Source organism: Chiloscyllium punctatum, chromosome 27 (genome assembly GCF_047496795.1).
Source record: "Chiloscyllium punctatum isolate Juve2018m chromosome 27, sChiPun1.3, whole genome shotgun sequence".
In the NCBI taxonomy this organism is placed as follows: Eukaryota; Metazoa; Chordata; class Chondrichthyes; order Orectolobiformes; family Hemiscylliidae; genus Chiloscyllium; species Chiloscyllium punctatum.
In genome coordinates, this window is record NC_092765.1 from 51,402,396 (window position 1) to 51,415,245 (window position 12,850).

Consider the following 12,850-nt stretch of genomic DNA (forward strand, 5'->3'; position numbering starts at 1 on the left):
ATACCCTCAATATCTGCTAATGAGCTGCTATCTTGTACAGTAACCTTTTATTCAATAGCACCTTATTGAATGCCTTCTGCAAATCCAAATATTCTGCTTGTTATTTCCTCAAAGGTCTCTATCAAATTTGTCAAATATGATTTCTCTTTCACAAATTATGTTTTTAACTGTTTGACTGTGTTAATTTTTTCTAAGTGAGCAGCTATTTCTTCCTTAATAATTTTGCATTTTCCCAACAATGGATGTTAGGCAAACTAGCCTATAGTTTCCTGCTTTCTGTCTCTCGCCCTTCTTGAACAGTAATGTCACATTAGCAGTTTTCCATTTTGCTGGTACCTCCCAGAATCCAGTGAGTTCTGGAATATTTTGACAAATTATTCCACTGTTTTTTCTATTCATTCAGGGGATGGGGGCATTACTGGCTAGAGTCAAGATTAGAGTGGTGCTGGAAAAGCACAGCTGGTCAGGCAGCATCCAAGGAGCAGGAAGATTGACATTTCAGGCAAAAGCTCTTCATCAGGAATGAGGCAGAGAGCCTCTGGGGTGGAGCGATAAATGGGAGGGGGGGGGGGGATCGGGCAGGGGAGAAGGTAGCTACCCTTCCATTTGGTACATGGAAGGTTAATGAACCCGCTCAGATCTATACTCTCTTCACTTACTGATGACAAATTAAGTCTTTGATGTCCACCATACTCAATATTTACAGACAGCTGAGGCAATAGTGGGGCCCAATTACTGAATGCCCCCCCCCCCACCCCCTCTTATTCTTCAGCAGAGGGACCTTACACAGTGGTCTTTCCCCACTGTGCCTTGGCAGCAGCTGCCCCAAGCTTCAGCACATAGTCCTGGACCTTGGAACGTGCCAGTTTACAACACTCACTTGGGGTTAACTCCTTCAACTGGAAGGCCAGCAAGGTTTCTTATACCGAACTGATGACCCTCCAGGCACAGTTGATATTCATCTCGATGTGCGTTCCAGGGAACAGACCGTTGAGCACGGCGTCCAGCGACACACAGCTGTTCAGGACAAATCTCAACAAACCCCATTGCATCCTCTCCAGATTTCCTTTGCACAGGCACATTCCAGAAGGAGGTATGTGACAGTCTCATCCCCTCCATAGCCGCTACTCCCTTAAACTGAAATTCTACCATGTTGTGATCCTACTCCCAAAAGATTCTTAATTACCTCCTATTAATCCTATCTCATTATACATTACTAAATGTAAAATAGCCTGTTCCTGGACAGATTCTGTAATGTACCACTCTAAGAAACAATCCCTGATGCACTCTACAAATTCTTCTTCCTTGGTTCCCCTTAACCACCTGACATGTCCTGTCAATATGCAAATTAAAATCACCCACGACAATTGTCTTCTGACACATCTCTATTATTTCTAGCCTTCTACTTTATCCAACGTTGAGGCAATTCGTCTGGATCTGTGGATGCCTCCCACTTGTGGCCTCTTTCCCTTGTTTCCTTATTTTGTCCAAACTGAATCCACAACTGGATTAGTGGTGCTGGAAGAGCACAGCAGTTCAGGCAGCATCCCAGGAGCTTCAAAATCGACGTTTCGGGCAAAAGCCCTTCATCAGGAATAAAGGCAGTGAGCCTGAAGGGTGGAGAGATAAGCTAGAGGAGGGTGGGGGTGGGGAGAAAGTAGGTCAGGGAGGACAGGGTGGAGTGGATAGGTGGAAAAAGAGATAGGCAGGTAGGACAAGTCCGGACCTATCACCTTCATCCCCTCCCCCACTCACCCATTGTACTCTATGCTACTTTCTCCCCACCCCCACCCTCCTCTAGCTTATTTTTGACATCAGATTAAGAGCCTTGGGCTTCAACTTCCACCATCATTACTCTCTCTGGTTCTAATTTCTGCTACACTCTTCTGCATATATTTTCTACCCTTTCCTATCACACTTTGATTATTGCTTGCCTCTTCACTACCCTGCATTTCATAGATCATTCAGATGTGCTAAACACATACAGCAAGTAATAAGCTGATGGAATGTTGGCCTTTATTCTGGAGGACTAGGAAACAAGGAACTGGGAATTATGCTGCAGATGCAAATTCATAACTGAAGTTAATGTGAGATCTGGGTGTTCAGAAAAGCCCTGCAAAAATTTTCCCACAGTGGGCGGCACGGTGGCACAGTGGTTAGCACTGCTGCCTCACAGCGCCAGAGACGTGGGTTCAATTCCCACCTCAGGCAACTGTGTGGAGTTTGCACATTCTCCCCATGTTTGCGTAGGTTTCCTTTGGGTGCTCCGGTTTCCTCCCACAGTCCAAAAATGTGCAGGTTAGGTGAATTGGCCATGCTAAATTGCCCGTAGTGTTAGGTGAAGGGGTAAATGTAGGGGAATGGGTCTGGGTGGGTTGCTCTTCAGAGGGTCGGTGTGGACTTGTTGGGCTGAAGGGCCTGTTTCCACACTGTAAGTAATCTAATCTAATATAAAGAGGTGAAATGCCACAATAATTGTCACAGATGAACTTGCTTCTCTCCCATTTATACAGATGAGTTATTGAAACATTCTTGTAACCTGAAATACCCTGGTTCCAGGTTAAGCAAAATTGGCCTGACCATGTGAGGTTTTCCATGTATTTGAATACTTAGGGGACTGTCATTGATTCCTGGAAACTTACTCAGACATTTGCTTTATGATCATGGTAACTCCAGCTTGAGTTTGAACAAGGGCAAACACATCCAGGATATACTGCTTTGGGAGTGATTCAGTAACATCTTTGCTCACTGAGGATTCTTGCTTCAGGACATTGTTAAAGTCTCTATTGAATGAAAGAAAATGCTACACCTATGCATTAGGAGCTCGTCAATGTCCTCTGAGAAGATGGATATCATACTGGTTTGGGGGCTATAGACAGATCACAGACTTTCTTGGAGAAGGTCATGTTTATTGGCAACCTTTTGATGCCATTAAATTCTGTTATACATCATTTGTTGTTCTTACTTTGCTCTGTAGCATGTGTTCTGATTGATGATTAGCGGGTGTTTATCCATTAGTTTGTCATGCTTGTGGAAGCAATCCTGTTGTTATCATTTGATGAACCCAAGGATTTCAGAAGCTGTGCTATGACTGACATCCATTCGTATTCTGAGAAACTTCAGTACCTCTGTTATCTTCTGTGAAATCACTAATCTGTGCGACTATTTATGTCAAGCTTGCTATATTTCCTCTGAGTTGGAGAGCTTTGTGTGTTACTTCCTACAACAATGTAGTTCGATATGCTCAAGTTTAGATTGTGACAGGATTCTCACTCATCTTGCAAACTTGGTCAGCCAGCAATCACAGTGCAGCTTTCTCTGTTCTGGTGTGACTCAGATTGGTCAATACAATCTATTCAGCACATTAACTTCCAGAAAAGCCTATAACAGAAGAAGGTGCTGTATATAGTATTGATTTACTTGATCAAGGGCTACACCACTTTAAACTATGAAGACCTGTGAAAGTGCCATGAAATGATGTACAGGCTCTTCTTATGTTATGATCGTGTAGTGGTCAGTGTGATATAGAATAATGCCCCATGAGATGCCTTTCCTGTCTCCAATGGCATTAACAAGCTTCCAGGTCTGTTTGCCATTTACATTTCATTCAAAGATCTTCACATAGGAGACACCATTCAGTTTAATGCAAACAGCAACTTCTTCAACCTGAAAAGTCTGAAGGCTTGCACAAAGATCACAGAAATGCTATTAAATAGACTCTGGTTTGTTAGAAACTTTACTATCCGAGTGTACACACTTTCAGCATTACAATAAGTCTGAGAAAGACAGAGATTTTACACAAACTTGTCCCTAGCCATAAACTCTAAGAATCGATAATCACAATCAATGATACACCCCTCAACTCAGTTCAAATGTTCTGCTACCTCAGGATTATATTCTCCAACAACACCACTTGTTGTCTTGCAGAAATATATCAAGCGTTCAATAGATTAACAGACAGGATTTGAGGAGAGCAAGGACTTTGTCTCAAAACATGGATTAAAAACTTACAGGACAATGATTCTTATGTAATTTCTCTTTGGCTATGAGATATGGCAACCAACCATTCTCACTTAAAAAACTAGATTAATATACTTTCACTGTTTAAAATTTATCGGCAACGTAAGTTACAAGACAAAATTCCTAACACCAAAGTTCTTATAAGCTGCTGCTGCTATCAAGACCATGCTATTCAGAGTGCCAAAGATCTCTTTCTGTAGTCAGTTGATGATGAAAACACTCACCATTGAATGCCCCTGAATTAGTCATTCTGAAGGCCTTTCACTCAAACATCAACACTCACCCGTCAAAGCATCAAGGGAATCTGTCATTAATATCGAATCTCCAAGGGTTAAATTAAGGGAATATATTATGTAAACCATTTCATTTTCCCTTGAATTTAGCACACTAAATGTATTTGATCAAAGTTTTCAACATATTGCATAGAATTGATAAAATTGTTGCAGATACACTCTTTCTGCAGACTGGGAGTCCAAAACAATAGGCCATTGTCTAAAACTTAGGTGTACAGTTAGGAAACACTTCTACAAAAAAAAGTGTTGAAGTATAGAATTCTCTTCCAGAAACTGCAAGGATTTTAAAATCTTGAGTTTGATTGATATTTTTTAACCCAAAGTATTAAAAGGTAGAGAGCAAGGGTAATATGGAGTTCAGTCACAAATCAGGCATGATCAAAATGAATGGTGGGACAAGTTCTAGAGCTTACTCCTGTAATTGTGTTCCAAGCATCTCCCATGAGAAAGAGAATGATATGCCTAATTACACATTACTACATCACCAATAATACTACTGACTATATCGCTATCTTGACATTTGAACACTGTGAATATTAATAATTTTCTTTCATTGTATCCTGTTTCATTGTATATTTACGCTGTCTTTCTCTGTCTATTCTAGGTGCAGTCCATTGAACAAAAGCTGGACATGTTATTGATGATCTACAGCCAGAGTTTAAGCAAAGGTTCAGTGACAGCATTGACACTGGCTGCAATGAACATTCCTCTAGTTGACCAGGACCTGACCTCTGACTATCACAGCCCAGTGGATACTACAGATATCTCTATGTCTACCCAGACGTTGAACCTATCTGCCTCCACAAATCTTGAGTAAGGTTATTAAAAGGTCCAGGTGACCATTGCTGATTTTGTAACCTGACTGAACGTGGTTATGTGGATTGGCACAAACAAACCTAAGAAGACATCTTAAAAGCCATCATTATTGTTTTGCATTTTAATTTAATGATGTCTTTTCGGTATCAGTGATCAACTTTTGAAGAACAACATGACAAAGGATATCTTCTGTGACCTCGAAGACAACTACTGGTCCAAAGTGGGAATAAAATGATCTGCTATCTCCTATGATTCTGAAACGGCCAACACAATTTGTCAATACGGGCCTGTTTCCACCTGGCATTTTGCAGTCTTCCAGCCCCAACTCAATAGTGCACAAGGCAATCCGTAGTAAAAGATGTAGCATTAGCAAAAAGAAACTAATAAGATTTCAAGCTAATGAAGGAATTCCAATTTCTATTCAGAACATTCCAATGAAATAATTTATCATATTCAAGGTATGTCTGAGATCCCTGGTTTTTTGCTTAACTTTCTGCACCAAAGGAATCATATGAAAGGTCAAGTTGAACACAACTTAGCACTATATTCACAGAAGCTGCATTGAAGAATGATGTCAATCAAATTCTCAGGACTCTGGCCAAGATCAACATTCTGTTAGGGTGTGACCATTTGTCTTTGGCCATCAGTATTGTAATGTCCTTCCTAGAGAGTGTTAAAGATATCTATTTCTGAAGCAAGACAGCATATTAAAGAAAGGACTGGGAAAATCTAATTTGCCGAAATTCTTTAAGGAACAATTGAACCAACTCCTGTTTTTATTTGAGATGGGAATGTGGTGCCTGGTAGTGGACTTACTGAAAAGTTTGAGATATAACGATGTGAGTTATAGCTACATTGATGAGGGCTGTAAAATGAAATGCTGGCAAACACAAACTTTCAAAATCCAAGTGCAGCTGACACATAAGACATCAGAGCAGGACAACATTTCTCAGTGAGTTTCAGATACCCTCAGAGAGGAAGCAGAATATAAAATCCAAGAGAAATCTAACCCAATCTGATGTTTAGTTCATGCTGAGTTAAGGAATAAGATAGAGTTTTTCAGGAGAAAGTGAGGACTGCAGATGCTGAAGGTCAGAGTCGAGAGTGGGGTGCTGGAAAAGCTCAGAAGGTCAGGCAGCATCCAAGGAGCAGGAGAATCGACGTTTCAGGCAACACCCTTCAGGAATTTCAGTTTATCAGGACCCTAGTAACAATACTTAAAAAAGGAGTGTATGTGCGTTACTAAATGCAGCTCCGTGTCTATTTGTTAGCCTGTATGATTCAGGTACCAGCTGTTATCTCATCCACAGATGCAAAGGTACAGTGGCTAACCAGAAACCCCAGGTTAAACATTGAGCTGTCTGAATAAAGCACATTCTAATGGGTATTACACACAAACTTGCTTCACAGCAAGATCTCTTCTTTTTAATGTATGTGATAGAAGAGCGAAAGCAAATAAGAGCAAAGGAGAAATAGAGAGATGGCTGACTCTTCGCACGATCCTATCTCACAAAAAACAATAACTTATTTACAAAATTGCAAAATGTGGTAGTGCTGCTGTTAGGACATCATTAACCAATTATCATAGAGACCCTTTCGCCTTCATGTGGCTTGACACACGTATCCTACTTGAGAAATTATAAGAGTTTAAAGAGGAATAAATTCCACTGAATCACCACTCATTTTAAGTGTTATAAAGAATGCAGACAAGGGAATTATATCTGTACCTCTCAGTTATGTCTTGTTACTGTGTTTTCTGCTTTTAAATTGCTGGTTAGAGACAGGCTGGACAGTTAAAGAAGGACTTTACCACCTCTGAAAAATCTCAGGTTGCTTCACACTTGTTTTCAGGTACAATGACTATTGTGCAGGCAAATCTGCCAGGCAATTAGAAAATAGCAAAAAACCTCAAATGGCAATAAGATATTAATGTGTATTTTTGGTTGTGTTGACTGAGAGAAACATATTAGTCGGGACACTCAGAGAATTCCCTGCTCTTCAAATTGTGCCTTGGGATCTTTAATGTCCATGTGAACACCAGGCAGTTATCTCTCTCAACACTGCACTGCGCTCTCGCTAATATGGGATATAAACCAACCTCCTTCTGACTGAGGGAAGAGTACCATCAACTGAGCCATTTCATGCTGGAATGTTCCATTCTGTCATACCCTGAATGGCATCATCGATGATGGACAGAGTGGATTTGCTGCCTACTCGTGAGGTCAGTGGAACCAAGTCGCTGGATTTTGCATAAGAGGAACTGTAGACAAAATCTCTGCTCCCAGTGATCTTCAACAACATAAAACACAGTACGAGGTGTGACTAAGAGATGAGATATTACAGGCAGTTCAGAAGGTTCATTTCCCCTTTTTAAGTAACTTGCGTAATTGAGTCTGATGTTATCTCTAATTCATTGACATATACTCAGCAGTCAGGGGGTACCATATAGAGAGGTGTACAGTGTGTTCTGACAATCTGATTTACAAAATAATGCAGAAATTTTTCCTTTCCTTGTAACTATTATTGAACACCAGAAGTCAGTTATTTTCTTGGGAAATTCAGAACTGTTAAACCATTGAGAGAACCTATACACTGTCCACCCATAACACAAAAGTTTACTTGCACTACATTTTGAATGCTTGGCTAGAATCCCAGCTGGGTTGAGCTTTGTGGACTTTGTTTTTATTTATTTTTATGTAATGTGAAGGTGTACTGAGCAACAATGGCCTGTTGGGCAGTTTAAGCTGTCTTGAAGGCTATTCTCACAAATGTGTTATACTGGATTGGAACATCTCCACTAGCCAGGGCAAATATATTGGATAACATGCTCTAACCTTTGTGCTCAACAGCTGTTTCTCTGTCAGGACAGCACATTCATTATATCACGCCAAATGGTGGTAACAGCCAGAAACACAAGACTGATTCACTTGGTCATGTCATCTTATTGGATCACACTGACAATGGTACAGCCACACTGAAGTTAGCTTATTACTGATGATAAATCACTGATTTTACTATTACATTGATACATCAATCACATCATTGGTCACATCACATTGAAGTTCTTGGAACAGTGTTGGTACTGTCACATTGATGATAGTGTTCCTGAATGGTGTTATGATGAAGGTGTTAATGATTGCTGTAATTACAGATGGTAGTCTCACTGATGGTAGTGTCACTAATTGCAGTGTCACGGATGACAATGTCACTGTTGACGGTATCACTGATGGTAGTGTTACCAATAATATTGTTACTGATGTTGATGTCACTGGTGTTAGTGTTACTGATTGTGTTGACACTCTTATTCTGGGCCTACAGCCACTGTATAAGTGTCATGTCAGCCTGAGCTCAGTAGGTGCATCGACCAGTTTTACTGTATTTCTCATCTCTTGTAAAGTTACTTTCTCTTAGCTTCCAATTTAATATCTATGGATTGTCCAGATTTTTGATTTAACCTTTGTGTCTATTGCATGAAATCTGAACCACAAAGATTGTCAAAGAGTAAAGTAACATAGTCCCTAAATAAAGAGTGATTGGACAAACAGCTACAAGATACCTCCAAACAACACTTGAACAGTTGTTAATACAGCACTTCCCAAAGTGCCTAGTCCAATTAAACTTCTCATTAGGAGAGCTGACAAGGTGAGGAAAAGGGATCCATCATTTATTTCAATCACTTATTACAGGTACAGTCGGTTCTGCTATAACGCACGTTTCTTCAATACAATTGGCTATCATGCGATTGAATAATTTAGACCATTATTTGTAGAACATGAACGTTCCTTATAACACAATTCTGTTCCCATTGATTTACATGGTGCTGCTATTACACAATTTTCTTATATTGCAGGATCGCACAGGAATGGAACTATTGCATTATATCAGAATAGACTGTATAACACACATGGCTGTCATGCTATAGAAGATGAGGTTTCTGAGACTTTTAATCTTGCATTTCTGAAAAATCACAACTTCATTGTTTTAGAGCTTTCTGTGAAAGCAGGTAACCCACACATGATGAGAGATCCGTTCTTTTTTTGGAAAACCTTGTTTTGTAAGGGATAATGTACTTTGTGAGATGTCTGTACAATAATGTACTTTGTGAGATGTCTGTACAATAATACATTGTGAGTAACCAATGACCATCCATGTAGATTTTGTACAAAAAATTCCAACAAATGATCAGGGCCATTATGTGTAATCCATTTTACACAGAGAATTGTCGGTGTCTTGTACTGTTCTGACACACCCTGTGGCCTGGCTCATTATTTTCAGTGATAAAGCAGACTTCTGATATGGTTCTCACACTAGCCAGTTTGATCTTGAGCATGGCTGGGGCTTTTATGCAGGACATACCTGAGTAGTAGAGAAAGCTGGAGCTAATTGGGTGAAGCTGATTTTAGACTTGAAGAGCTTTTGAGGTTGTTTGGCCATCACAGCCGTACCCTTAAAAAAGATGTGTTCATTCCTTCATCCTCTTCCTATGTCTCATCAAGAATCGTTGGAGAGTGAAAAGGGGGGAATAGGTGGAGGATCAGAAAGCACAGCACTCTCACTGAGACACAAAACCTCAAGTTACAGTAATCAATCTAGGTCAGAAAGTAACTAGTGCGTAAGACTTTTCGAAGAGGATCAGTCAAACATCATACCAACTCAATAGTTTTGCAGATGCGGAAGAGAATGTTGGCTGGTGATCAAAACAAATGAAGTGATAAGAAGTGCCTTTTAATTGGTGGAAATTTCTATTTGCACGGTTAGGGTGGTGTGGTGGTTCATATTCCTAGGCTGGTAATCCAGGGGTCAAGAAGTAAAACCACAGTGGCAGTTTGAAGACTTCAATTTCTAAACAAACCTTGAATTTTTTATTACATTATGTAGAAATGAAGTTGTCTGACAGGCAGTTCTTTAGAGCATAAAGCTCTCCTGATAGGGTGGCTGGGTCAAACATTCATGTGCTCTCAATACTATAATAATGAGACCAGTGGCTCCCTGAAAGAATGGAATTTAATCTCAATCTCATCTCTTTTCACCATAGTTTAGAATATAAACATCTTCAAATAATTTATTCACCAGTATTTGACTGTTTCTCGTAGGATAATTCTATCTCATCATTACTTTTACACCTTGTTCTTTGGTGTTACTCTTAAATTCTTCTTCCCCAGTGAAAGTACTTTCTTTTTCTATTCCCGTTTGAAATTCCCTGTTTAGATTTTATGCTTCATTGAAAAGCACTCTGTTTCTGTATTCTCTACTCTGATCTCTAGTGATAATTGGCCCAAAGCTTGGACTTGCCACCAATGTATCAAATTGTCATTATGAATGAACTGCTTGATAACCTAATGTGGGCCAGTCAGATTTCAGGGTGGCAATTAAAATCCACCCAACATTCTATCTGGAGTGAGCAACTTGACAATGACAGTGGCAAACTGCAGAAGGACAAGAATTGTGTGCTGGAGTTGAGAATTTTTTTTAATTACGCATGTCCATTAACTCATTGTTTCCAGCAGTGAATATTCAGGAGCATGAATATTGATAGTGAATAGGCAAATTGTGGTAACCTATTTCTGCTTTGTTGCAATGTCTAGCTCAATACAAACTGGGGAAAAGAACTGGGAATGCCCTTACTGAATGCTGCTCTTTCACTGAGTATAATTTTAATCATTTTTGATTATCAGTTTAAAATAGCACATAAATGAAGGTGAATTTTAACATCTTCTCTGAAGATAGGCTAGGAGGTAGTTAAAATGCATATGGGAGACATTGTGAGGAGAGTTGGATATTGTCCTACACCACAGTGTTACTGGCAACAGAAAGCTCATTATATGACTATCTGCCAATCAGAGGCCAGTCAATCCAAAAAAATAATTAATTACCCACCACATTCTGCCCTCACTGACATTTACTGGCATCAAGTGGGACTCCACCACCACACAGACAGACTGCTGAACAAACCCAGTGGACTGTCAAGGGAAGGAGTCCTCCTTTATGACCACTCCATGGCTAAGAGAGGAGCCCACAGATACCATTGTTCGTTCATGTGGTAATGTTGCTGAACTGGAAAGTGCAAATCTCTTTGTACTGGAATAGAACTGAAAAACAGAAGTCAGAATATGCCAAACAAATCTTCAATTCATGGCTAAAGTGAAGAAAGATGAAACCCAGCTCATTGTAAAGTGTAGGAGTAATAATTTACTCATGGGATTTGTGACTTTAAAAATGTATAAGTTTCCTAGGAGCAGAAGAGACCTTGATGAATCTGGGGTAAGCACTACAACAATGGGGAGAGAGAGGAGATGATGATGAAATATTTAACCATTTTCATTTACACACAGTTTACACCTTGGATATCAATAGTCGTGATTCTAAGCTGTAAACCTAACAATAGGTTGTGATTCTGAGCTGGAAACCTATCCTCTGCCTTTCATCTCCATGTATGGTTACATCAATGCATGGGAAATTGTTTTGGACATAATATTCTGTGGCTAGTCAGTAAGCAGTTTTAACTGTTAAAACTGTTTACAAATTCCATGTAGCAGGTCATGGAGTTTGTTTCCCATTGTTGTGTGCAGGCCATTTAACATTAGATTTTGATCTATGAAGTTGTAATAAGTCTTGGTGTGGTGGATGCATGACTTCACCAAACAACCCCCAGCTGACCTTCTCCCCAGCCATTCTTGATGGCAGACATGTCCTTTTCACTCCTTCACAATTGCAACAACAGCATTCATTTATGTGAGTGATTTATCCCACTCTCGGGGCCACAATCTTGCAAGCTAGCTGAACTCTTTATTGACATTACACCAGAGTTTGTGGGAGTAATGAACAACACTTCTGCTGTTCAAACTTAAGAAATAAGTAATTATGAACAGAACAGTCTCTCCTGGTGTGGGTGTCTTGCATCTCAATGATGCCATTGCATGTTTAACCATCCCAACCCATAGCATCCAACAGGCTTTACAACCTGAGAAAAAACTGCTTCTTCCACACTCGTGGCATATTATTGTTATATTATTATTAATCAAGATTAATTAATAATAATAATTAGTAATCCAAGAGCCAACATGCTAGCTTCATTAGCCTGATTGTAACTAGGCCTGGATCCATTACGTTACACTGGGCTGAGGTGTAGGCTGTATGATAAAGGTGGACCATATCTATGCATTACACCAATCGCACGTGGCAACTGCATGTCATGGAAGAGTTGCATATTTTGTCTCACCGACATCATCTGCATGAGATGCATGTCCTTCCAGCCACGCTAAGCAAATAATATTGGTACGAGGAGTGTCATATCTGAACAAAATTAGGGGAGAAATTTTTCAAAGTGTCATTTAGATGTTTGTTTAATTTCCAATGATTTCCAAGAATATAATGTCCCCTTGCAACCAGAATAAAAGACCCTAGCCGCAAGACAATCCTAACCAGCTTCTAACCAGTTCTGCTTAACAAAAGAAATTAGTACCTCACTAAGATAATGAAATGTTATTTATTATAATAAACGTTATGAAGAATTTGTCCGTTTGTTGTGATTTATCCATTGTTCTTTATTTGTTTATTCCATAAATTCTCCAACGTGATTTAATATTTCTCATCTCTGGGCACACAAATACACAAGAAAACACCACACATGCCTCTGATGTACATGCACATATACAAGATTTCATACACTCCATTTATGCAGACACTGGTTAATGTACATTCTCCCTTTATAGGCACCAAAT

The 12,850-nt window shown here is 39.7% G+C and overlaps 1 protein-coding gene across 1 annotated transcript in view; it reads left to right on the forward strand.

The window, feature by feature from the left end:
• The window catches only part of LOC140453267 (potassium voltage-gated channel subfamily KQT member 4-like), a gene marked incomplete at its 5' end in the record, with an annotated part of 635,590 nt that extends 623,013 nt beyond the window's left edge, over nucleotides 1-12,577 (forward strand). Inside the window, one exon of the mRNA XM_072547825.1 lies at nucleotides 4,918-12,577. Coding sequence (XP_072403926.1) covers nucleotides 4,918-5,130 — 213 coding nt within the window. The remainder of the gene's footprint in view (nucleotides 1-4,917) is intronic.
• Between the last annotated feature and the right edge of the window lie 273 nt (nucleotides 12,578-12,850).